General features: G+C 42.0%; 1 protein-coding gene across 12 annotated transcripts in view; it reads right to left on the bottom strand.

The window, feature by feature from the left end:
• UNC13B (unc-13 homolog B) overlaps positions 1 to 27455 on the bottom strand; it is a 209623-nt gene that overhangs the window by 19712 nt on the left and 162456 nt on the right. For all 12 annotated transcript variants that reach the window (XM_032675045.1, XM_032675049.1, XM_032675046.1 and 9 more), the window contains 8 exons: positions 21450 to 21576; positions 16052 to 16148; positions 15118 to 15261; positions 14903 to 14980; positions 14284 to 14361; positions 7220 to 7308; positions 3931 to 4083; positions 1879 to 2002 (listed from right to left, as the gene is read on the bottom strand). In XM_032675045.1, coding sequence (XP_032530936.1) covers positions 1879 to 2002; positions 3931 to 4083; positions 7220 to 7308; positions 14284 to 14361; positions 14903 to 14980; positions 15118 to 15261; positions 16052 to 16148; positions 21450 to 21576 — 890 coding nt within the window. The remainder of the gene's footprint in view (positions 1 to 1878; positions 2003 to 3930; positions 4084 to 7219; positions 7309 to 14283; positions 14362 to 14902; positions 14981 to 15117; positions 15262 to 16051; positions 16149 to 21449; positions 21577 to 27455) is intronic.

Here is a 27455-nt window from a genome sequence, read left to right as displayed (position 1 = left end):
TAAGAGGTGCTTGGCAGAGAAGTAGAATAGCAAAGAGAAACTACTGCTTCTGCCCATGCTGACAACCCTGAGTTTTGCCTTGCCTTGCCCTCCAGCCTTCACTGCTGGGAATAATGAAAATCTGGTGGTGACAGAATAAATTGCTACAACCCAGAGAACAGTGGAAGAAGCTCTTTTTCCTTGTAGCTCATCTAGCCTCACCACAGGCTCCCTGCTCAAGGACTACAGACAAGGCCATTTGAATCACTGCATTGTTCACAACTCTCCTTCTGAAACTGCAACTCTTTTCCAGTTTGGACTAGTTCAGCCTCCTTGCTACCATCCAGTGATGAGCATTTTGCATAACCTCAGACAACTGAGGATACGCTTCTATTTGCCTCTCAATTTGAAACTGAAGTAATGGCAACAAGAAACTGTTTGTGAAGAACAGTCTAAATGGCTTACAGTAACATCCCGCAGGTTGGAAGAATTGGCTGATAGCAGTTATTGCCTCCTTCATGATACAAGCACTGAATCACTCTCCTACTCTGCCTTTGAAATCCAAAACTAGCAAGTATAAAGCTCAAGCAGCTCCTCCCTAGTTCTGTCTGAGGCCCTTGATCTCACTGATTCCATTCCAAATGGGTCACGTTAATGCTGCTCTTACATGATGATTTTAGCACCTGTCCCCAAAGACTCCTTATTAAAAGCGATTCAACCAAGAGAAAGAAATTTCATCCTCCTAAATTAATTTTCTTTTTCTTCCTTATAAATTAAAAAGGCAATCAGAAATGATTACTCTGAATATGAGCTCAGAGAAAGCAATCTTTAGCAAATTACGCCTTAGGCTAATTTTATGGTCATAGGTATGACAGCGCAGTGCATCTCAACAGTTTTAAAGTTGTTGTCATCAAGGCCAGAGACAAGGGCCTTCCCTCTCAGAGTAAGAAACACCTAGTGCAAGAGACAGGTTTGCATCACTTCCCGAGACACTGCAACCCAAGAAGTCCAGTCAAAATACGTGAGGGAACTGCTGAATAGTAAAAACCATTATTGTTCTTCCCACCACTGGGAAAAAACATAAATCTGCATAAATTAGCCACAGACTGGAAGTTTAACAGAGAGATGAAAAGAAGTTCTGGATCATCTGTAAATAATGAGGTTATAGCCCAAACTTCACAATGCCTCCAACTGAGTGTCATCCCCCAGAGCAGCTGGGCATCTGTGACTGATACTTAATCAGTTTCTGTGGTTTCTCAAAATTGGGGAAGAGTTAATCTATGGTTAAAAGCACCACTACATTCATGACACATATTCATCCAGCAAGTCTGCAGAGCTGAACAATTACACAAAAGACTTCCTTGGAAGGAAAACTATCTGGACAAACTTCCAACTCCCCAACATCACAGACAGATATCCTGCCATACTGATGTTAAAGACTTCTGGGGAGCAAAACAGGGGATGTCTTCATTAATAATCAAGCTCAAATTAACCACATCTGTACAGAGGGACACTCGACTAATAGATGATTAGGCAAAAGTGCTTACAGGTGTTGACCTAATGCCATGAACACAATACTAATGGCTTGATAATCCCACAGACACACACAGCTCTCCTTAGAGGATTGCAAATCCCTAACCAACAAGAGTTCACACAGTGGATAGAAATTCCTTTTGGATCGCCGAATTTTAATTGTTTTTTTTTTCTAGAGCTTGCTCTGTATCTTGCAACCCTACCATAAAGAGAGCTGCTCTCTTTCTTTACTAGGTTACAGACATGTTTTTCCAACCTCAAGAAGCCAAATTTACCTGGAGAGATGACTCATTAGGTCAGGGAGATGAGTTACACAGGCAATAGCAACACTTTCTGGTATGAGTCAGGGAGAAGAAAATGCTTTACCGTATGGTCTGTAAGAGGAGGCAGCACAATCAGCTTCTCCATGGTATTCATTACCACCCTCCAGAGCTCTTTCAGCACCCGCTTCAACACTGTCTTTTCACAAACTGTTGCAAACAAAGTCAGGCTGCAGGGAGAGAGCAGGAACTGAGTAAGTTCAAAGAGTGCAATATGAAATGACAGAGGAGATGTATATGAAAGAACCAGTGCCTTATCCAAAGCAGTTATAATGATTGCTTTAAGGGTCTCCCTTTTTCACAAAGTATAGCCTTTGCTCAACCTTGGAGTTCTAGCACTAGAGACAATGGCCCAAATGGATTATTGATATTTCTGAACTCAGTGATTTCTATTTCTTGACCTGGGGATTACAGAAGGTGTCACCTGGTGATAGGTGGTTGGGAATAATATATTTATAATCCAAATAAGAGCAGGTACCATCAAACAGGTTTCCCTTAAAAAGATGTATCAGGTTTATAGAGAATACAGGAAAAAATTATAAATACAGAATAATAAGTTTTAACTTCAAGCTGTTATTATAAGGATATATGTTGAAAGCCTTAAATTAATGCTTCCCAGAGTGTTATGCAGAAATTCCTGGACAGCTTCTGATAGCTGCTCAAGTCTCTAAATCTTTAACCTCTACAACTCCCCTGAAGCATTACTTGGACTCCTCCATATTTTGTTATGATTGCATTCAACACCAATCAACTGCCATATGTTTGTCTGCTCTAACATAAAGAAGTTCTGCTTTATCTCCCTAGTTTTTCTCCCTTTATTATTGTACAGGCTATCAAAAAGGCCACAAAGCACTAGAATTTCCTTTTCTGGACTTTGGCATTTACTGATCACACTAAGAGAGCTACAGAACAGGAACTCTGTGGCCAGTAGCAGGGCACAGGTGACAGCTGGCTCTTCTACAGTGTGTAACATCTTCTCCCAATTTCCCTTCTTCCCACAGCTGGTTAGACAGTAAATGAACAAAACCAAACAGGGACAAGACTGATGCGGGGGGGATGCAGTAAGCATCAAAAAATACTCTCCTTCTGTAAAGGAGGAAAGAAAATAATCCAGGCTTAGATTAACATAATCAAAATTACTTGCTCCACAGCTGGATGACAAGCCTGAGGAATAACAAGTTCCCAGTGGCACAAAGGGGTTTGGTTTCTCAGGATTCATGAAGGCATGCATGGAAAACGCTCAAATGAGAAAGCTCCTAGATGTAATGACTGCTGCAGAGAGTCACTTAGCACACAGTGACCCAAAGCAAAGATGGGATAATCAACGCTAAGAGCAACCGAACCCCCTATATTTTAAACTTGGCAAAGCTTCACATCTCTTGAAGCATTTATTATGAAAACTGATGGCCACTCCTTTCAAAATAAAGAACTACTGTGCATCAGCAAGAGGTTTAACTTGTACAATGATTAAAAATTATTTCTCTTTGTAGTTCAAGGCTTGGCTGACAAAAATTATGTCCAGTTAGCCACATTTAGCTGTCCCCGTACAGCTGAATCATGCTGCATGGTATTAATGGCAACAGGTAATGAAAACAATAGCTCAAGCTTATGCAATCAGATAGTTTAGAAGCTTATTTGCTAGTCAGAAGAGAACTGGGTATGACCAGAACACACATGCTTAACACAACACAACTGGGATACTGAGTAGCACATGTATCAAGTATGTAAGCACTGTTTTCAATTTGTTTGCTAAATGGCTACAGTACAATTCCTATAGGAAAAAAAAAACACAGCTACAAATTTTAGAATTTCAGACTTTTCCACTACCTGATCAGTAGCATGTTTTGCTGGTTACTTTAATTGCCAGAGGTAGAAAAAAGAACTGAGAGTGTGCTCTGGCACGGAATGAGGGCTGAAGAGGCTATCCATGGCTTGTGAGAAGCAGATATGGGAAGAAAAGCTATTAATTCTTCTACAAAATTTGGACACCAGACACCTCAAGAACAATACAAGAATACAGAGCTGTTTTCCTCTCCGCCCCATTCCTGTTCCAATCCAATGAACTGTATGTGTAGCATATGTTTGAACACTCCCTTACTTTCCATCCAGGAAATCCATCAATGGTCTCAGGACATTATCTGCATCTTGTGCAACTGTGTTTCTGGCATTAGCAGCAGAATTTGCTGTCCCTTTCACCTGACAGAGGATATCAGACATTTGCTTGACGCACTCATCAATACGAGTCTGAAAGCTGAACAGATAGGAGAGAGGCAAAAACAAGATTATCAGTGGCAGAGATACAAGGTAAAATATTGCAAGTTCATAAACCATGCACTCAGTTACTCTTCCTTTATGAGACTTGCTGCTCTTTTCTTTACTGCATTTATTACCAAAGGGCATGTTCTCCAGTTCCTTATGCCCACCACCCACACACAGCTGATCACCTCTGAATACGAGACACAATCACATTTGAGAAGAGTTTGTTCATTCATCTTGCAGAAAGAAATTACCCTTTCCTGATTCCAAGAAACACTGTTATTCTTAGGTCAAAGCACCCTGCTGTATCCTTGCTTTCTCCATTTTTCTGCAATGACACAATGCATGCACAGCTCCGAGCACCCAGGAGTCCATCAGCAGAAATCTGGTTATGACCCATCATAGGCTAAGTCTTTAAAATAACAGAGACAGCTTGAAGGCAGGCACCAACTTAAACCAGTTCACTGCCATACAGTCCATGCCAAGTTTCATACTGGGATGTGGGGCTCAGCTGTGCAATGAGCAGTGTCCCTGTAATGAAGTGACACACAAGGCATTAAAGCACCATTACTTTTCCATCTCTTCCTGCTAAGAGGAGGTTCAAAATTAAATAATGCAATGATTAAAAATTATGAATAGATCAGCAGAGCTGACAACAAATCAATTCAGCAAATAAAGGAAAATGCTCTGACATTTAAAAGAACAGTTAATAACAACAGGCACTACAAGTGACATTTAACTATCCACTAATGGCACAGGAGCTTGAAACCAGGAAGATAAGCCAGTGTTAGGAGCTAGGGTAAAGTTTTAAGAGCAGGGACACTAGTCTGGAAGTCAGCTTTACATCTGCATATACGACCTGAACTTCTGGTATGTGAGCCACCCAGGACACCCGTGGGTTGGGTGCTACTGTACAACTGCTCTGCCCCGTGACTCTCACCTTCCTTCTCCACCTGGTCACCTTTCCTGCACTGCCACCTCCAGCCTCTCAGTCCCTTTTGCTCACTTCTAGCCTGCCTCTCACTGGAACAATTCCAGAGCTTTCCTTCCGTGAAGCCTCCTGCCTTCCCCATTTCTAGCAGAAAGAGGTTTGCAGCAGTCAGTTGTGGCTACACTGTCAGCTTAACCAGAGACTTAAATCACATCAAATGAAAGAGCATACAAAAATTTCCTGTACTGCTGACAGTTCCTGTTCTGCCACAGGCTAATCCCACCCCACAGTTCTCCCAAATACTGCGTCAGCTGCAGGGCCCCACTTCAAGATGCTTTAAACCTCCCAGCCAGGGATAAAAAATAACAGTGCCTTAAAAGATAAAAAATGAGCTCAAACTGTTACCAATTCTATGAAAAATAATAAATCAGTTACTGTGGCAACAGGTTCACCTGAAAGTGAAGCTTGTGTAGATGTACAGCTTGACAGGAGTCCTTGGCAGCAGCAAGCTAACAAATGACCTCACCTATGCTGTCAGACAGGGACTGATGCTCCCTGATTCCTGCAGGAATTCCCTTCTTCAATCCTTCAGCCTCCAGGGACAGAACAACAGCTAGCCTTGCATGAATATAAACCCTTCCAAGACTCCTGTTCTCTATGATATCTCTTAAAGCAGAAAGTACTTCTGTGTCCAGACAAAATCCTCTCTCAGCTCAAAGGTGGTGAGGTTCCCTGGACATGTGCTGCCTTCTCAGCAAATGCAATTATATCACACAGATGAAGAGGAGTTCAGATCTGCAGCATCAGGTGTTCACAGTTTTGTAGGAGCAACTGCTTACAGACTCTGCACAGAATATTGCAGATATATGTCTTATCTTCTAAGTTTACACCCTTTAGAAGATTCTGCTTATACAGTAAAACTGCAGCTCTGCTTTTCACTCCCTGCTACTGTTAAGGAATGAACAAAGCATCTGAGCCATCTGACTGGCTAAATCTCTTCCTGGCTCATCTCTCTAAAACACTTCCCAGTAACTATGCTGATACTGGTAATCTCTTTAAATCATATTTGCAAATGTCAAGATTGTACCTTAATTGTTTTGTAGCAGCAACACCATGGAGGCAATACTCAGATTAAAAAAAAAAATCACCCTCCTAATTATGATTTCTCACTCACCCTCCATCTAGTTATGAACCTTATTGATTCAATTCAGTTACAGTTTGAGTCTCTCCACTTCTTGCCACAGCATCCATTACTGGCATTGGGAACTCCTCGCTTATCTCCCTGCTTAGCTCTCTGTGCTGAAATCCAAACAGTCATTGACAAATCCCACTATGATTTTTTTAGTCATAAATACTGCAAATCTGTAGAACCCAGGAGGCCAAGTTGGTACAATTTGCTTTGCCTTGCCCATATCCAAGCTACACTATGGTTTATGCCTGCATTAATCCTGTTATGGAGTAAAATATGAAATGAATGGGGTTTGTAATGAGAAGTGGTTGTTTCTGAAGATCAGTTAGGAGTTCTGCATTTTTAGATTTTCCTTAATTGACATCTTTTATAGTTCACTACAAAATTATTATAAAGCTGAGCACACTTTTATCCTCAGGCAAATGGTAACATGATTTGTAATAAAACTTAATTGCTATCAATTACTCTGGCAATATTTTAGAGAGCTCCTCTCCTTGAAACATTAGAAAACACCATTTGCTGCAGCATTAGAACAAGTCAATCTCAAATTCCAGACCTGTTTTCTTCTTATCCCAATATTCATTTAACAATCAGAAATCAGTCAGCTGTTTCATACATTTAGAGCAGAACGTTTAAACATAAATGTTATTTCATAAATGCTAAGCTGGAAACTGCTTTCTGAGCAGTAAAGGAGTAGGCAATTCTGTTACTGACAAGCACTACTTACAGAAAAAAAATAAAAAAAAAAATCACTCTATGTAAGTCAAATACATTTCACAGTTGAGAGATCTCCATGTTACATTTTCCAAGCGGAGCAATACAGAAGAGAAAGACTTTAAAAATATTTCTCACTTCTTTAGATGGTCTCACTATTTAAAAGGCAATGAATTTAGGACAAAAAGAAAAATATAATGCAGTTCACAGGAAGTTTCTCTTCTCTTTTTAACCTGACTGAATAAGATTAGACAAAAGAAAGGAATGCTTCAAGGACAAGGACCTCATAACACTCACCTGTTACCAAACACTGCACTCAGCTCATCCAAAACATTGTTCAGCTTCACCTGGAGCTCTTTGAGATGGTCACTTGCTTCTGCATCCAACTGCAGATGAAAAAGAGCATTTAGTTTGAACCCAGAGGGCAGTCTGCTGTCCTTTGCAGTGCTTCTCTTCACTGTTGAGGCTATACTTAATAAGCAGGTGAACTATCCCCACTGGACTCTGCCAGCTGGGATGCTCTCCTCCACTGCCTGCTGCTGCTACAGAAGCTGTGAAATTATCAACAGATATTTGCCTAAAAAGCAGTAAGTGATTTCCTCAGGCTCCAATACCCTTCAATGCCCTTCCTGAGGTTGGTAAAGTTGAGAAATAAAGTGCATGTGAACTCCCTGTAGCCAAACTCCCTAGGCAGAGAAATCAAGTACTGTGCAGTATCTTCAGCTCATGGGTCATTTCACCCCTCTAAGTTTAGAATGAGACAGGGCTTTTCACACTGGTTTCTATTTACTTGTGTATGATCTTAACAGAAGCTGTTTCACCTTCCACCCGGCTGCCAAGTATTCCAGCTGAAGACTGACCCAGCCTCTACTCTCAGAAAGTTGGACCCCAGAGATATTGAAAATCTGGCCACAGTATAATGGCAGCAGCTGTTGTGCACTCATTGCTTTGGGAAAGCACCATCTCAGCTTTAGGTATTGAGCAAATGTACCTCTGCTCTCACATGGAGCCAGACAGCTTTTTGTATGCAAGTGCTCAGAGAAGACTTCAGAAAACAAAAACAAAAATGAAGTGCCCCAAGCACTATGTGAATGCTGTCGACACCTTGGCAGGTTCTGTAAGAAAGTACTTCCTCCATTATTATCAGCACAAAGCCACCTGTTTTTACATGGAACAGTGCCCTGTATTCCAGCTGTAGTCATCCCTCCAGCATCAAAAGAGCCACTTCTGAGCAACCTACCTGTTTGTACACCTAACAACAAATGATGAATGCTTTGGGATTACTTGCTCTGAAAAAGTAACTTGTAAAACAGATTTGCCTTTGTATGCAGGCAGGCGAGATGTTTGTAAAATAAAATGCTCACAGAAATGTTAGTATTTGGCATTCAGAACTTCAGCTCTTACCCCTTAGGCAGAGCATCTATTTACAGATGTAATGAGCCAGGTACCAGTACAGTGGTATAAATCAGTTTAGATTTTTACAGCATATCCATCTATATAGGATTTGCACACAATGGGAGTTCCCATTTCTAAATTCAGTGCCAAAGCCCTTTTCATGTTCCTCAGCATCTGTCAGAGAAAGCCAAGCCTTAGGGGATTTGGAATCTGATCTGTTCACTTTCCTGTTGTAAGCTGGCATGGAAAATTGACTCTATTACGCATTTGAACCTGTGCTAATGAAACTCCTGGATCAGAATTTTAAAAGTAATTAAACTAAGAACCAACGACCAAGCAAATGATGATTACTTAGGCCTTATAATTTTAAGCATTGCTACCTCTGATTATTTTTCCTTTATTAAAGTGATTTTGTTTTCCTATTATCTTTCTAACACCCTTGCTCTGTGATGGCAGAAGGATGCTAATGTCATGCCAATCAGCATTCATTCTAGCCAAGCTTGTAGGTAACAAAACAAAAACAGCATCTGGTGGTGGTGGCTTCTCCTGCTCCTACATTAATCCTTCCCTCCCACGGCCCAAAGGCACAATGAGTCACAAGCTGTCTGATTTGCTATCTACAATTAATGGCATAGAACTGTCCCCTGATTTTGGCCATTTCTGACAGACTTGAGGTAGAACCAGTTCAAGACTCATCAAAACATTCCAACTAACTGCTTTTCCAGTTGGAAAAAAAAAAAAAGCCAGAAGAATTTGGTGCAAGACACCTGTTCTTCACAATTTACTTCTTATAAGCTACCAGATGCACAGTCTAGAGGATGTCTGAGGTCAGGATGAACAGCTTATTGCCCTGGTTCATGATTTATTTTCCTGTGAGGTGGCATGGAGTTACTCTAAGCTTCCCCTTTCTATTGTACTCGTTGACTGCAAACTGATCTTCCTCAGAGCAGAAGAACAGCTGATTGCTATCCCAGTACTGCGAGAAGAGACAGCTGGAACAATGCTTTGCCAAGGGGATGAGCTCCATTACCTGTGGTAAGGAACTCTCATTCCTCCAAAACATCAGCTCACAGCTCTCTGGGTGCATCTGGCAAGACAGTTGCCCAGATTTAACTTAGAGGTGCCCAGCCTCACCCTCAGGAAGCCAAACCCTGGTGGGTAAGCATACTGGTTCAGTATCCACCAAGTCCTCTGCCATCCTAGAAAAGCTGTTGTCCTCTGAGCAACTGCTACTGTGGAGAAGGAGTCCACATAAGACACATTACATAAATGCTTAGGCTGTGGAATGCTTTGGCTTTAGGAAGGAAATTTCAGGGAATTACCTGAGGGTGATTTAAGTCCATTAGGAAGGGGCTGGTAGGTATGTACTACTGTTTCCTACACATAAATTACATGTTAGCTATGTAGCATGTGGTATAACTGCAAACTATTCTTTGCCAATGTGGTGAAGCACTGATAACAGTGCTCAAATGAACCAGCATTGGTACTGCTGCTGCTGCTCAGCAATGAATTCTAAGCATATCAGCTATCACTGATAGCAGGAATTGCTACTTGGACTGCATGATAAATCTGGCTGGTAAAGCAGAAAGCAGTGTTAGGCAGCTGGGTCACTGCCACATGTCACATCCACACCATTTTTGTGGGAAGCTGGAGCTGAGCAGGCTTATGATCTCCTTTTTGTGGGTGTATCAGACATAATTCAGAGGAAGAATGAAAAGTTCCCTGTGGAAAAAAAAAGGGACAGTACCCACAGTGAGGTGGCTTTTGATCTCTGAGCCAGTGTTTCAATTCCAGTCAAATCTGTGTATTTGAGACTAAATGTATGACACTGAAAACTGAGGTTCAAAGAAAGAAAAGCTAACCCTGTACTTAAATTTCAGGGAGGAAATCAGGGCTCTGTTAATTTTCTGCAAAGATTTGGGACTTGGTATTTCAGAGAACCTGGGCCCCAAAGTCTCATCCAAGCCCATTTAGGGCTGAAACCTCAAGTTCTCTGCTAATCTGAGTGGTGCCATTTACAGCACGGGGTTATCAACTTGAATTTAGGTTGATCTCCTGCTTCTCTCATGCATGAAACAGAAGCCTTGAGTCTAAGAATTTGCTGTGATGGACTTCCAAGTTTTCCAAGAGATGCCATTAGTTCTTCTTTGGTTTCTACACTCACTGGTGAAGTGCAAGTGACCAGAACTGAAAGGCTTCTCAGTAGCTGGTGTATGTGGACAGATACGGCTCTTGCCTTCTCCAAGGGTGAAGATGTTAATAATTTCACATCTAAAAGGCAGAGACACTGAAATCATCAGGTCTGACCTGACCTGTCAGCAGGTAAATGCTCTGCTAACTTATTTTAGCTTTATGCAAGTTATGGAGTACATCTGACTCCAGTTTGAAGCTGCTGATTTTTGCTCTGCCTCCCTCCACCAGCCCCTGGGAGGTCCACTCTGCAGAGGTAACTGTGAGGCAGGGAGCTCACCAGGTCCAGCCCCCTTTTACGGACCTGCACTGAATCCAAACAACAGCTGCCAACTTCCCAAATACTAGGATGGCCTTAGCTATGGCATGTGGGAAGCTAAAGAGGAGCAAAGAGTGGATACCGCAAATCCTCTGAGAACACTGCTATTAAATCTTGGCTGTTTCTAAGCTGTCCGCAATTTGTTATTCAGGTGGCTAACTCAGGATTTAAAATGTGGGCTAACTCTGGCTAAGCATTAAGAGGAGAGTTTCCTGAAGCTTTAATTGTGCAGATTAGCTTGAAACCGAAGGCATGAAAACTGTGTGATGACAATATGTGGCTACTCAGCAGCTAATTCCTTGGGTTCCCCAGGCAGTGCTTGTCTCTGATACTCACCTCACATGCTTAACTTTGGGGAAAAAAGGTGTAGAAATGTTTTAAACTAGTTTTTCACAGTACATCTAGACTCCAGCAGTATGCAATGCAGTACCACGCCTTTTAATTTCAGTGGCATGAGTTCATTACTCATGAAAAGCTAAGCAAAATAATGGACTGCAGGCTGAACTCTGCTGGAAAACTGCAGAGGTGGGTTGAAAATGCAGGACACATTAGGTTTTATTAGATAATGTATGAATAATTAAATAAATGGGCCAAGTTCAGGCAAACACTAGCACTGAATGTATGTAGCCCACTTTAGCACAGAGCTAAATTATTATCTCCATTCTGTGGGTGTATTGGAGATGATTCAGATGAATCAAAGGTTTCAAAAGATGTTCATGTATCCAGTTTTTGTCCAGGACTCACCCCCCAATTCCACTGTTCATTATGCTTTTAATGCTATCTGCCACTCCATAAACACTGCCTTTCCAAAACATGCTTTAGGGATGTCTGAGAATGCTCCTGAGTCATGGTGACACTGTTTTGATCCCATGAGATCAACACAGCGCAAAAGGGAAATGCAAGTATTAATTATAATTCCCCAAAATAATTTAAGATACTTTTCTCTGTGTATGCACATATGTATGTGCGTGCATAAATATATTTGCTTTGAGTTCTCAAGCACAGACCCAAGAGAATCCCTCCACACAGAGCTCTCTAAATCTTTGCTGTTGTCCTTATTGTTTCTGACTAATAATGTTCACAGATCACATGATGTCAACACATTAAACCAGAGATGTCGGGCAATTTTTCCCCTGTTTTGTACCCTCTGAGCACTACAGTTGAAAAAAGAATAAGAGAAGTGAAGGGAAAAGGTACCATAACCATTGGGGGGCAGGGGGTGGAGGCACTGTATCACAATTTCAGTAAATAGTACTGGGCAATTCTGTTCCATGTTATGCCACTACACTGCAGGGTGAGTATGAATGAGCCCTGTCCCTTCATTTCCCTTGCTGCAAAAAGGAGTAAGCTATATGGATTTCTGTTAGTGTGGGTTGTGGACCCACTGGAAAAGAGCACTAGGTAGCAGCAATATTTCAAAGCTTTCCAGAGTTGTGCAGTGCTACAGCTGTAGCTGGAGATGGATCTGCGAACTGGAAGCAGGTGAAGCCACACATAAACTGAAACCAGTCCCCCAGGTCTAGCTGCACACATGGTACACCTGGCATATCTGCCAGAGCAACAATGGAATATTTGGTACCTAGCTCTCAAAAACACTTTTGAGAACACAGAAAGTTGAACAGTTCAAGACCAGGACATACAACTATGCTACTTTCTTACTCCCCCAGGAAAGCAGATCCTTTTTGGATAAAGTAGTCAGGATAATGCTTAGTTTTGTGCAAGCTACTGTGTGATGTATAGATGAATATAAAAAAGATCTGCCACAGCAAGTAAAAACTGTCCTTTCTGAAGGAGGATAAAACCCACAGATACATTTTCCATAAAGTTCTGTTTTCAAAGCTGTTGTCTCACTAATTGTTACCCAGTAGTTAGGTTCAATCTGCATCAGAAAGACTACTCCAACTAGGACAAGACCTTGTTTACTCTAGCAAAACAGAGAACCTGCAGGTTTCAAGTCAAGAAGCAAATGTTCTACATAGTCACCAAGCAGGAAACCCCTGGGGACAGCAAATATTGCAGGCACCTAACACAACACGATTTATTTCTGGTGATCAGCAGCAGCCCCATGAAGGGCAATAAGCGTCCTCTGAGAAGAAAAGAAAAAATCACTTCCAAAAACCAGCTTCCTAGCATGTTTGTCACATTTCTTCCTGTGTATTTTATTGCTCATTGTCTGGATTTCTCTCCCCTTTTTTTTCTTTCGGTTCCACAGCACAGGGGAAACAGTGGATTCATTACCTCTGTTTTGCTTTACTTACATCTCCTGAGGAAGGTTTTAAAGGGCAGAATGCAGAGAAGAGGTCTAGGAAAAGTAGCCAACAGTTTCAAGAAACACATGTTTTTCTCCACTTATTTAATACAGTATCAGGGAATATTTTCAATTTGAACTATAGGAAAACCCTACTTAATGGCTACCACTACAGAAAATAGCAGCTAATTGCTTCCTTAAGGGAAATTAAATGCACAGGCATTAAAATTTTATAAGCCACTTCACAAACATTTCATCACAAGTTTATTTTTTTCCCAAAAATGAGCATTTAGCTACTGCTGCTATTACAGCTGGGACCATATAATGCTAGTTCTTGATGTAGGGCTCAGAAATTAGTATTGTTGAGGTGACACGTGAAAGAATGACAGCAGTTTTCCTTGCCTCATGGGGCAAATCTATTTGTCGAGATTTTTGCCACTTCATAGAATTCTGCCGCTGAGCACAAGAAAGATTTGGAAAAGCAATACAGGCAAAAACTAAGCTGTCCATCAGCAAAGCTGACTCTCCTCTTGGCATACAGGTCATAGCACAGGCTCTATCACAACACAACCAAAGTAAATGCACTTGAAGATAATTTTTTCCTAACATCAGCATCAGCAGGCTTTTCTTCATCTTCCTGAATCTTGAAAAGCAGTGAAAAAAGAAGAGAAAAAAAAAGATACATAGATTATATGAGAACAGAAATAGTGATCTGGGCGAATAAAACATTATTTCTGTAAAAGTGAACATCTCATAAAAAATAGACACATCTGAGTATCCCTCAAAACATGAGTACAGAACTCTTATTTCCATGTCTCTAATGTACTAGATTTTGAACATCTCATGCTAAAGGTACTGTGCCACAATTGTATGCCATATAAAATGATTCAACTGTCAACAGTTCGTAGACCTCTCTGTCTTCACAGTTGAGAAACCACTAGCCATGACCACATCCAGCTCACATGAGCATGACATGCAACCTTCTCTTTCCTTCTCCATGCTATTCCATGCTTCAAAATATTTGCTCCTGCTTTTTATCACAGATATAGTCAAAAAGTCTTCAGCTACTGCTGTCTCCTCACACTTACAGTGCCAGCTGTCACAAGGCTCTTCTCATGACTGCAGGCCTCAAGAACCATTATGATGCACATACCCTAGTAACAACAGTGCAGCAGGAATGAGCAACACTCAGTCTCTGAGCTCTCTTACCTCTTTACCACCCATGGCTTCAAACATCTTCTCTAGCTGCACCCGCAGTTGTTGGATGTTATTCATCAGGATGCAGGGCTGCAGGGACAAAAGCAGGTGCCTGTTACTGCTCAGGATGCCAACACACTGTCACCAGTGAGAGACCTTGTGCCTCAATACCCTTCTCCAAGTATCACCAGATCAGAGAGTCAAACAGGAGGTAGGGCATGCACAGATTTCAGCACTCAAACATTAAAAAAAAAACCCAAGTCATTTTTTCTTCAGCTTGAAATGGGATGGTCAGTTCCAGAACACCCAGATAGGAGATCTCTGCAAAGTACCAGATCTACAGAGCAATCTGTGCCCACTTGTTTTTTCAATCACCTCTGTAACACACAACTCAGGCAGTGTGGAAGTTAATTTCAAGGTGACCTGACAGCCTCCAAGCCCTGCAGATCATCTTCAGGACCTGTTTTTATTCCAGGGCCAAGCCACAATTCAATCTGTAAGAGCATATGAATGATGATAACAATACTGAAAATATTTACAGCATCACTACGGCCAGGTGCAATGTGAGATTGGTTTCATCAGGACAATTATGTGATTCTCCAGAGCAAAAGAGAAGCTCAGCATAACTTACCAGTTTCTCCTTGGAACAGTAGGACTCAAAGCTCTTGGACAGTATGTCAGCATACTGCATCAGCACTTTCCCAATAGTCTGTGAAGACAAGATGTGAGCACTGTTACTTGTCCCCTAACACTGCAGAAGAACTCCAGGAAATAAAACAAAAAACCCATTACATTGTTTTACATCCCACTAAGGCAAGATTAACATCTGGACGTTGAGGGTATTACCTTAGCAAACCTCCTATTATAATGAGCAACAATGACAGGGTCTGGGCACTCCAGCTTCTTAATGATCTCAAAGCTCTGATTGAGCTGGGTGAAGACATCCACCACTGAGCAAGAGAACAGAGCATGCTCGGATGTCTGCTGGAACTAAAACAGAAGTACAAAGAGTCACTGTCAAGCAGAAAGATCTGAAACACACTCATTTCATGGGTGTTTCCATCATCTGTGGCATTGAAGGCAGGACAAATTTATCAAAACCTACATCTTCCTCTGAATTAGTCAAAAAAACTCTCCAAAAGGCCTAGAGATGCTAAATAGCCAATTCAGTTGGGTTGTAAGTTTACCGTCCTTTACCAGTGATGACATGACAAGCACCAGGGAAGTGCTGCATGATGCTGAGACCCTTGATGAAATGCATGGTCTGTCAGTTAATGAGGAAGGAAGGAGAGAGTAAAGAGCTCTTTTTAATTTTATTTTTTTTTTAAATTTAGATATTGAACAGAATGTTTCCATTAGTATCACAAACTACAGTCCCTGAATAAACAAGAAAGCTCTTCTCTCCATAGGGAATACTCAGCAAATTAAGAATAAGATTGGTCTGTCAGTGGATTAAGGTCACATTCTCACTGCATGACTAAGTACATGCAAAGTGCCTCAATTTTCAATTTCAATTACCTCTTCCAAACAGAGAGAGCGCCAAGCCACTGGCTGACAGATTAACAGCAGCAGAACAGACATAAATGAATGATATGTACCTTGCTATTAAAAAGCTCTCTGTGACCTGTAAAGTCTGAAAATAAATGAGTTTCCCAGTTGTCTGGCAAGCAGAAAGGGCCACATCCTCCATTTGTACGATAGCTGAATTTACAGTGTTTTATTTGGTTCTGTGCACTGAATGATCTAGGACCAAGTGTTTCACTCAGCATGACCTACATACCCCATCTTTTTTATCTCTCTCCAGAGCACCATGCAGGAATTCTAAGGAAACATCTTCATTTTCATCCAGCCACTGCATCACAAATTGCTCAAACCACCTGTGGGAGGGTCAGGAAAGACAGCAAGTTACAGCAGGAAATGGAGCACTCCAACTAGACTCTGACAGTTCCAGCAAGCCTTGTGAAAGCTTGCCACTGTCAGATGTCTGAACACTGCTGTCTGTGCATGCAGTCCAAGTTCCCAAATATATTTGTACCTGCTCTGAAGCACCAGTGAACAGGGCCTGTACCATGACTTGGGCTGGACCAGCAGGACACAGCCCAGCTCAGCCTCTGCAGACTGCTGGTCCTGAGTTGTTTTTGTCCTTCTCCCTATCTTTTCTCTTTTTAGTACCTTCCCTTTTTTCCCCCTTGAGAACCACATTTAACTTTGCATCATCTCAAAGCACTTTGTTGTTTCTTTCCCTTTCATTCAAGTGCCAGATAGCACAAGGGAGACCTCCACACCCACTATCTCTGTATGCCAAAGGGCACCTGTCCTGCTGCCCTCTTGGATGTACCAGCTTTCATGTAAGAGCTGCAAACAAGTATAAAGGGAGGAAAAGAAGCACCTGTTTCCCAGGGCCCTTAAGTCACTTCATCTGGAGAGACAGATATCTTCCTGGAAGACCAGAAAGAGGAATCAAGGCTGGAAGTTTTCTCCACTTTAATCCTGCTCTCCCTTTCCCTGAGGCTCCCTTACAATACTCTCCCATTTCCAAGGGCTGCTGATCTCACTGTGAAGATGCCTGAATAAGATCAACCCCTGGTGACATCTGCTAGGGCTTGCCAGCCTGTCAGCAGCTCATTGTTTTCTTATGAAGAAGCACAAACTTAGTTCATATTGGGTACTGGACCAACTGCGTTGGTGCAAGACCCCCAAAATAGTGAGTTCCAAGAACAAGGACAGCAAAGTTTGTCTCTGTTGTTCCCCTTCATTTTGGAGGATAAGCTAAGTGGTAGAGCAGAATTTAAGAAGCTGCTGAAACAGCCATTGCTGAATCTGACACATGAGAGGTGTCTCACATGAGGTGGTGTCTGGGATTACCTCCTGCACTGAAAGGCTTCTACATGATGCCACCTTGTCCAAATAGGCAAGGTGAGAGGCAGCTTCAGTGATGGGATCTTACAGCTGTTCTCTGTACCTCTGTTCTCTGTTCTGTGGGAGATATTCACACAGTATAAAAGGGGGTGGGTGTGTTTTTGTTGTCTGTGTTTAAGCAATAACATAGCACTTACAGCCTTATTTAAACGTCTGTCTAGAATTTGTTGCATGCAAGTGCCAACATAGCACAGCTGAAGCAAATCTTAATTTCAAATATTACTAAACAGCATTCACAAATAAAAGAAAAAAGTGCCCATGTGTGATTTAGTCCATACAAAAGATTATTATATGAGCTTCAGAGAGTACGGCCTCCTCTAAACAGGCAGCTGCGCTCATAGAGATTGTGCTAATTATGGGCTGAGTTTGCAAAGAACATGAAAACATGTGCCAGACAAGAGAGGGAGATCAAGAGCAAATTTACAGGCAGAGCACACTAGATAGCCTTAAATACTCTCTAAACTTTGAAATATAAAGCACATCAATGCTAATATTGGAAATTGTAACTGACACAGTGTTAAAATGCCAACAGAAACCTGTCTATGCAGCCCTATTTATTACAGACAGCAACAGTGGAATACTGTCACAGACATATGGACTTCCTGTATTCTGGAAAAATTCCTTTTGAATAGCACTTCAGGCTCCTAAAAGTCAGCATATGTTGAAGTCTGCTGCAAGTTTCTCAAGCTTTCAACATTTTCTTTTAAACTGCAATAGTGTATTTTAAACAACTAGAGCCTTAGAAGGGAACTCAGGCATTTTACAAGGAAGTAACTATACATCTTCCACCTGTTTTACAGTTCCCAGGCTGTGAGTTGCTGACTGCTTCACATGTCACAGGTCAATGTGCAGGGAGGATTACTTGTTGGTGCCAAAAGCCACAGTTTTCACTCTGAGAAGCAGAGCAACTTCCTGATTATCATTCACCCTTAGTTACTGCACCACATTCACAAGAAAGAGCCATTTGCTGTTGAGAACAGTCACTGCCCATTTTTATGGCTACCATATATTGATGTACAAAATCAAGTGCATAGGTATTTTACTGTCTTGCCAAATTGTCTAAAGAAAGGTGGCAACAAAAAAGGTACTGTTGGGTGGGTGGGGATCGTACATTTGCTTCCCCCTCATTAAAAAAAGCATTGCCTTCAGGAAAAGGTTTAGTATGAATGTTAAATGAATTACTTAGGGTCAGGTCAGGACATTCTGTACGTACACTTGCAAAGCCAGCCTCAACTTTGCCCTTTATTGGCTGGCAGGAAAACACATGAGATGCAAATAATTCATAAATACTTCCAGTCCATGTGCATATTCAGGACCAAAACATACTTTGAACTGTAACACAAACCTAGAGCTATCTTAGGCCAAGTGCCCCTTACAGTGCTCTACTATCAGGTCTTGGGCTGCTGAGCAAGTGAGAGGGCACTGCAAAGGCAACATATCTAGAACCATATTGAAAATTATCTAGGACAAAACCAAATAAAAATAATCTGATTTCATGCAGAAATAACTTCAAAATTTATATGGTAAATATCTTCTCCCTCGTCTGCTTCAATTATTGATCTAGACGCAAACGCTGTAATGACTCACGCACCAGCACACAAAGCAGTAGCTCACAGTGCTACTTCAGAGACATTCTGTGCTCACTGGGGTCAGCACTGACTCCAGACAGCACAGCCAAGCCCTCTAAACAAGGTATGTATGGAATATGCTTCAGTCCTGCCTGCTGGGAAAGGGAGCAGCACTTTGGGACTAAATGGAAGTTTACCTCTGCTGGCTGCACAACAGAGAGGTAACACAAAACACTACCCTTTCAGCTTGGCCATGAGCATGGCTCCTGCTGTGTCACACTTTACAGGTGAATTCATCTTGTTCATTTGCTGTGGGTATCCAGTGAACAACCTCTGGGTCTTGGCAAGTGCTGAGGCAAGAAGGCAGGCAGGGTTCCAAAGAGTAGAAGAATAAATACTGTGTTTGATGAAGAGAGCTGGGATAAGTCAATAGAATCTCAAGGAAGGAATACTTTCCCTCACCAGAGAGGAGGCAGCTACAATGCTAGCTGCATGCTAACATCAGTATTAAACCAAAACACAGAACACTTATTTTACACATCTAAAAAGCTAGGTTAGCTTGCAGCTAAAAGCTGAAGAGAGGAAGTTTTGAAGATTCACTCCCAGATACAAGCTATTTCCGTTTCAGAAACTGCTGCTGAATTTCAGAAAATAAAGGGAGTATAAAAACTTCAGCTTCAATTCTTTGGAGCCTTCACTTTGTTCAGTTATATCTCAAGGCTATCAGAAACATGGTTTCTCATAGTTTCAACATGAAAAGTAAGTTTGTGGATAACCTCTTGTCTGACAAGAAGTCAGACAACCCAACTGTTGTCTGGACAGCAGCAATTTAGTTTCACCTAAAGAGTTTACTGATGTGCAAACCTGATGTGTAGACTCCTTTGTTTAAGGAAGTTTCAAGACTGAAAGTACTAGTGATGAAGCAAATCAAAGGACAAGAGCACGCAGCTGTAATTGATATCAAGGGGATATTTTGTGACAGGTGAAGGTTATGGTTGAAATAAACATCACCTATGTGTGACAATGTGCCTATTGTACTAAAATAAAAGAGTGAAGTAACAAAGCCATTGGCTGCAAATGTACATGAGCACTGAAGCTCTACCACAAAGGGCAGCAGAGCAGAACAGACTGCAGAAGTCTGCAGAACAAAACTGAGCATCATTATCCTGATTACACAGGAGAAAAAGAGAGATTAAGAACATCTGATGGCTTGCCTGAGATTGCCCAGACTCAGAGGCACAGCAAAGAGAACAAGGCTTCTGAGACTGCCATTCCAGCACCCTGTTCACTGGGTTTATGCCTCTTGCTGACCTGATTTGTTAATCAAGGCCCACAGCCCACAACGAGCAATTATGCCAATTGCCTCACGTCTTATTAGTGTGCAGCTGGCACCAGGCTTGAGGGACCGCATGCACAACAGGATGGGAGGAGAATTCAAAGTGCCAAACTGGAAACAGAGTCCAGGCACGATGTGTTTTTCAAGGGGGACAAGTGCAAAGTGCTGCATTTGGACAGAAGTGAACAGTCATGTACAGGATGGGAACAGCAGCATGGTAGGACACAATGCTGAGGGTGCCTGTGGGCTGGCCTGTGGCCCACTGGAAGCACCACGAGTCAACAATAATTCTGAATAAAAGAAAAAAGAAAGGGTTGCTGTCAACCCAGAGAGCAGCAGCACTGTCTGCAAGGCAATGCAAGGCAAGGTCTAGATGAAACATTGATATTTAAGGCTGGGTATTGTATGTTCAGACACAGACCAGCTGGAAAGAGGTGAGTAAACCTCCCTTACAAGGAAAGCTGGGAAGAAACAAGAACCAGCACAAGACTGGGAAGAGACATGAGCAGAGCATTTTAGTCTTATAAAGCAGGAACAATTTATTCTCCATTCCCAGCCTATAACAAGCTCAAATCAAAACAAGAAAGATTTGGAGGGAGAAAAAGGAAAGTGTGTTAAACCCCCCAAAACCAATGGAGGGGTAACAGTGAAGCACAGGAAAAAAGGAGATGTGGTGCAACCATCACTGAAAGCCTCTGAAAACCAGTTAAAACACTGGTCAGGCCCAGGATACCTGCTCTTGCCTTAGGCAAGGAACTCTAGCTACAGCATTATCTCTGGGTTGCTCCCCTTTGGGCTCATACACCTTCTCCAAGACTGAAATCTACTGTTGCTCGTTTAAAGTTAAATAAAAGTTACAAACAACTGCTTCGAGCTCAAGAGGAACAGCTTGTCTGATGTTTCCAGGTAAACCACCCAGTCTTTCTAAAAAAGAGAAAATATTATCTTACAAATCCTGTAGTGTGCACATATGACATCCGTAAACACAGACATACAGTATAAGCACATAAACCTGTACCTACAAACACAAGAATGTAAGCCTACATCTGCTGTTCAAGGACTGACCAAAGCCCACACTGCAGGCACAGACTGACTTAAGAGACTGTCCATGCCATTGCTTAAGCTTTAGAAATGTTGGGAGATGTTGTACAATAAGGGACTGAGTTGGGTTGGGGCAGTGGCACAGAACACCACAGGGGACAAACATGCACATAAAAAAAGCACAGAACATCAGGAGTGAAGAAATGCTGTTATCATGAAGGCAGCCACAGGAGAACCAAATGATCCCCCTACCCTCAAGGTAACACAAGGAGACAGATAGTGGGGATTTACTAAAGGACACATAATACACTCACGCTGGATATTCAGGCACTTTTCCCTGGAAGGCAGGCAGATCACGAACATATTCATTGTACAGCCACTTCACTTTGAAGTGTAAATTCATATAGTCCGCACTTTTACACAGTCTGTGTTTCTCATGCTCTGTAAGGAAGGAAAAATAAGCAGTTAAGTCTGAATTTACCACTGTCATTGCCATTAGGCATAAGAAGGTTTTATAAGGCGCAACTGCACTATGCAATGTTTTGAGTATGAAGCATCATAAAATCTTTGAAGCCATAAAATCTTCACAACACAGAATTCTGGCAGCAAGCAGGGGTTCTTGGAGGTTGACCATTGGGGCTCTGGAGTTTATTTCTGTAGCTCTAATTAATACTTCCTTTTGTTGAAGATTATTTGGTTGTCAAAGCAATAAAAACAGAGGAATCTCTTATGGCCTTTTCATTTAACATATCACAGTCAAGATTCCATCTTTGCAGAGGAAAAATCAAGGCAAGTGAATCTGTTCATTCTTGGATAGAAACAAAAGCAATACCAACATGTTACACTACATCCTGTAGTACACAAGAACAGAAAGCACCAAGAGTTTGACAATATGAGTCACAAGCAAGTCCAAACAAGCTACACAGGAGGTGGAGCCTTCCCTGATCCCCAGTTTGGAGAAATTAATGATACTTCTTTTCCAGAAGGCAGTGCCTGCTGTTGAGCCTCTTCCTCCCTCCAGGTTTCCTTATGTTTTTGTACCCAGACAATGTTGGGACAATGCAGTTCTTCCCTGTGTAATGCACATACCTCCAAAACATGACCCTTCCCACACACCTACACTGCTGAAGCACTGGCCATACTCAGACCTACATTTTAACTCCCTAGATCACAGCTTCCCTTACTTAACACGAGGAATGTATTCACCATGTCTTCACTCTCAAGGCCCTTTACAGCCTACATCCACACTACCATCTTTCAGCAATTGACTCCCACCCCTGATCAGCCCACAATCCCTGTTTTTAAACTACTTGTTAAGTTCTCCCAAACGCTTTCTCCCAAGCCACCCCTCATGTGCTTACACAGGCAGCTCCTTCTACTGTGCTGCTTTTCTTCAAAATCTCCCTTGAAAAGATTAAAATTAATTCCTTTTTCATGATGCTATGAGGACTCAGCAGCTGGCTTTTGCCTGTACTGTGACCCTGCGTTATCAGGTGATCAATTCTGCATCACTGTTCCCCAGTGCTGCCTGTCCATATCCATCTCTTTAGTTTGCCAGGCCTCACAGCAGGAATACACTTTGTGTCAAGCTTCTTTGTTCACTCTAGCATCACAGCAAGCTGCTAGTCCATGTCTACAGTGTGAGATATTATACTAAGACACACATGATTTTAGCTCAGGCTCAGGTTTATATCCTTAGAATTTGAGTTTAGACTCTTCTTCCTATTTTACATGTGAGTACCTCCTTACTGATGTAACTTTCCAAGGGCATCACTGCTGACATGCAGACAGAATTCAGCTATGTTGAAAAGAGGAAGTCTTTTTCTTAACTTTGAATAGCTTTAATCTAGGACTTCAGTACAGGTATCCAGTAACTGGGTAGATCCGTGCACATGTGAGCAATACATGCTACAGATACTCATAAGTGGCAGATACATCTTCGTGATGCAAAATGGCTGTAGTTTTCTAATCAGTTACCTGACAGACAAGCTTATCTTACATCATTATCATCATCTATTTTCATGTAAATGTGAATTCTTGCAACTAATTCAAAACACTGAGAAACTTCTGTATCTCTCTTGAAGCTTCATCAACCTGCACAAGAAGAAGGTCCACATCAAGTATGAATTATACAACTGAAAACACAAAATCCAGAGAAATTTTCATTCAGAATTTTTCCATAAGCCTTGGCAACTGCCGAGCAGTGGAATGCCCAGTATCTGAGAGACACAGTTCCCAGGAGTGATGGTTCAATGGACAAATTACATATACTATGGTCCATTTCCCTCCAAAGTGAATTTGCTTGTATTGGAGCTGTGGAAAGTCCATTCCTGTTTTATATTAATAATCTTGTATCTTTCTTCAGCACTTAGGAGTATACTCAGTGTCTGAACTGCTGACATCCCTCAAGCAACTGCAGAAGAAAATACAAACTCTCTCCACAGATCTGGAAGCAAACAGAGCAATAACTGTGCCCACTTCGCTCTGTGCCCCTGTGACTGAGGAAACCAACGGACAATTATAACTCCATTAACTTGGACAGGCGCTGCCTCCAGCTGCTGTTTCTGCATGGGGAAAGTGCTGTTCCTGCAGAGGAGAGGTCTGACTTGGACACAGAAAGGACTTAAATCAGACTTAGTTCCTCAAAATTAAGCAATGCACTAAAAGCAAGCAATTCAAGCCTTTTTCTGGTTTTTAGAACGTTTAAAACACTTCTAAGTTGCAGAAGACGAAGATGCAAAGCAGCCACAGAAGCTAAGCCAAAGGACTGCTACTAGGACTACCTGGCCATCTAAGTGCTAAAGGAGACACTTGACACTAAGGGCATAAACTACAGGAAAGTAAAAGAAAGAAGGAGAAGTCTTACCACCATAAAAGAGAACTTTACGTATGCGAAAGAGAGGTGGGGCTTGTGACAGAGAAAAGACAAAAGTGAACTATAACAGCTCAAACATTCTGGAGGACAAAGCCAACACAGACCCAAAACCCCCTCATTCCCAACAGCTCACACCATCTGCCTTCCCTCCTTCAGTGGACCCCGCACAGTTTTGATAAGCTGCTTCCTTTATAAGGTGAAATGTTTAAGACTACCTGAAGGTGACATGGAAACACATCAGTCAGAGGCATACATTGAAAGCCAATTTTAGAAAAGGTAAAGTGAAGGTTCTGGGAGCCATCAGTCTTAGAACATTTCTGTGCTGCTTTATGACCTGCTGGCTTTTAAAGAGCTTAGCGGCAGCAGCAGCAGAACAGCACAGAGATATTGTGCAGCAACTACTGTGTTTTATCCTGAAAAGACCACAGAGTTCTGTAAGTCTCACACATTTCCTCACCAGATTTCATCTGCAAACAGCCTCCAATGGAGAAAAGCTTTTAGGGTCACCAAGGCCATATTATTAAGGCATTAATAGGGAACTGCTCCCTAGCAGCAGCGTCACATCCAGTTCTATTTTTTCAGGCAGAGAGCAGTGCTTCCACCACATCATTTAATCCACAGACTATGTTTCCTGATTGTTAGTCTACTTTTCATGGGTTAATTTCCAGCAAATAATGCCAAATTTTTGCAAAGAAACTCTAATAGGTACCAATGCTGTTGAAGCATCAACACTTTAGACAGATGGCATCTGTGTGTGCCTCCGATCCCCTTCTCCTTATTAGAAGTGAGAAAGTGGCAGAATGATTTATTTCAATCCTGCCTGCCAAGTCTGCTCAGTCTCTCTTCCTATCAAAGACGCTTCCAATTTGCAACTCTCCTAATGCTGATGTGTCCAAACTAAGATAAAGTGGTGCTGTCAAGGATGACGTTGATTTTCTATTACTGTCTTTTAAGGCCTTTCTGATAAAGGAAGAGCACAAGCCTCTTTGCTCGAGGTGTTTGTGCTTTCTGGGCCACAGAGGTTTCACAGAGGACAGTGAGAAAACTATTAACTCCAATTAACCAGTCAGTGTTCCAGAGGTGGTGCCAACTGTATGACTTGAAAAATCATCCTCTACACTACAGTGACTCCAGGGGAGCATGATCCTGCCAGCCAAGTCTGGGACACACGATGATCTGATCTGTTTTACTCTTGGGTTGATGGGGAACACAGGACACTTCTCAAAGACTTGTCCTGTACTGCCTTCACCAGTAAACAGGCAAGTGCCAGCTCTGCTGTGAATGGTGCTTTGAATTGTCATTGCTTTGAGGAAGAAAGACAAGAAGCAGGATCCTGGAGCTTCTGCTGTGTTTCAGATGCTGAGTCTCCTTAGGAGAGCTGAAGGCATAAGATCTGTACGCAGTGCACTTGCATTTCAGCAGTCAAACACACTGCTATTGCTACCAGTTCCTGAACACATTTTAAATAGAGAATAGGTGTTTAATTTTTATGACTTGAACATTTCTCACATCAGCAGTCTAACCCTACAGAAGGTGTCCGAAGGACATTTGGTGCAGCATCCACAGGCTGGTATGAACTCTGCATCTGAAGCCCTTAAGCCCTGTATTCTAGGTATAAATTAGAGTTTATACATTGTCCTGCACAGGCTGCATAGGTGCACATGGGGCTAAACTCCAGCTGGGAAAGGCATGATGGGGAAAAAGGAAAGCAACTCACACAGTCAGGCACTACTCTCCAGCTCAAAGAAACCATCTCCCACTTGAGCCTCCCAACTCTCCTCCACACTGCATCCTGGAGAGCAATGTGGAAGTATGAGGCTGGAAGGAGGCAGGGGGCAGTTTCATGCAGCCAGGCCTGCACTCTTTCTACTCCAAACCCTTCACATTGCAGAGTGGAAGGGCCAGAGATCCTCAAGCATCACCTGGGCCAGGAGGAAAGGAATAGAGTCGCACATGAACTGGAGCTCTGACCTCAGCAGCTATTCTTCAAGAGACATTTTCTACATCTTAATGCCTGGGACCCAGCAAAGGGGCTATTTCCCAGAACTGCTCAGTGCATCAGGTACTGTCAAAAAACTGGAGTGACTGATCAGAACAGGAGTCTCCCTACAGCACATACCCTCCATTTCTACAGCTGCAGTATGGTCTTTCAAGTCTTCTTTGCAGATCTGTTTTAATGCTGGCATTAGACTACAGAACACTAAAGCTAGTGTGACAAACTACATCCAGAGTGCTAAAACTATGGGTAACAGATTAAACTCTTTGTCTACTCACACCTACAAGCTCCACAAGGAGCATGAACTTACCACTTGGTGAGGTGAATGAGCTCATATGATCCAGAACTTAGGAACAGAACATAAGGGAAAACACCATGAAGAAAGTTAGGAGCAAGTGTTATAGTCTGGGTTCATGTGCACATATCTCCACAAAGTAGATTAGCTTTTCTTGAAGAGAGCTCCTGATGCATACAGATCTTGGAGCGCACCAGAAATGTACCCAGGGATTATGCCACAAAATGGCAAAAGGAATATGAAACTCTTAGTGCAGTTAAACTGGTAGAACAATCAGTGATTGAACCTGAGAAATGACAGAGCCAAGAGCTAAGGACAGCAAATCTAATCATCATCCCTCACATCATTCAATCAATTTCCTTTAATCCCTTTTTTTCCCTAGTTTAAAAAAAAAATGCACTTAGCTAATCCAATCATCTGTATTTAAAATATATCTAGTAAGGCCTATAATTGAATTATTGTAGAGCTTGTTCTAAAGGTTATCTTCACAAGTTTCTGGAGAGCAAAGCAGTGAGGAATCACACTTGCCTCAAATAGAATTCTGCACCCTGAGGATTTCTTGAATATATATTTGGAAGAGACACACCCCAACACCAACTCTACTGCTGTCCAACCCTCCTGCATAACTTGCACAACTAGAGTACAAATACATTACCATGCAGTTTTTCAACTTTTGCTCAAAATGCAAATCCTCCCCTGTCCATCAGCCACCTTTGTGTCAATTTTCATCACCAATAAATATTTTGAAGAGGGATGGTCTTTCAGCGAGTATTTGCTATGCACTGAGGAACTAAGGGATGGAAACATGATACCAATCCTTGTCTCAAGAAGCTCAAAAGTGACCAGAAGCATGTCAGGAAAAGGTAAAATAAGCCCAGATTGATGAATGGGAACAGAGTCAAAGGGGACATGGTATGAGATCTTAACAGAGAAAACCTGGGAGGCCAAGTGAACATGGCAATCAAATAAAGTCATTAAAAAGACAAAAAAACCCCAGTCAAAGTCATGTCCCCTTTGACAGTCAAATTCACACGTAACCTTTTTACAGTTACATTTTGGATGCAACAGGGAAAGGGAATCTTAGGAAAGTAAGCAACCAGATCTGGAGAGATCTCATGGCTGCAGATAAAGTAGGAAGATAGGACACTTCCAAC

Source organism: Chiroxiphia lanceolata, chromosome Z (genome assembly GCF_009829145.1).
Source record: "Chiroxiphia lanceolata isolate bChiLan1 chromosome Z, bChiLan1.pri, whole genome shotgun sequence".
NCBI lineage: Eukaryota > Metazoa > Chordata > Aves > Passeriformes > Pipridae > Chiroxiphia > Chiroxiphia lanceolata.
The sequence above is the reverse complement of the archived record's forward strand: the minus strand, read 5'-3'. Positions and strand labels throughout refer to the sequence as shown.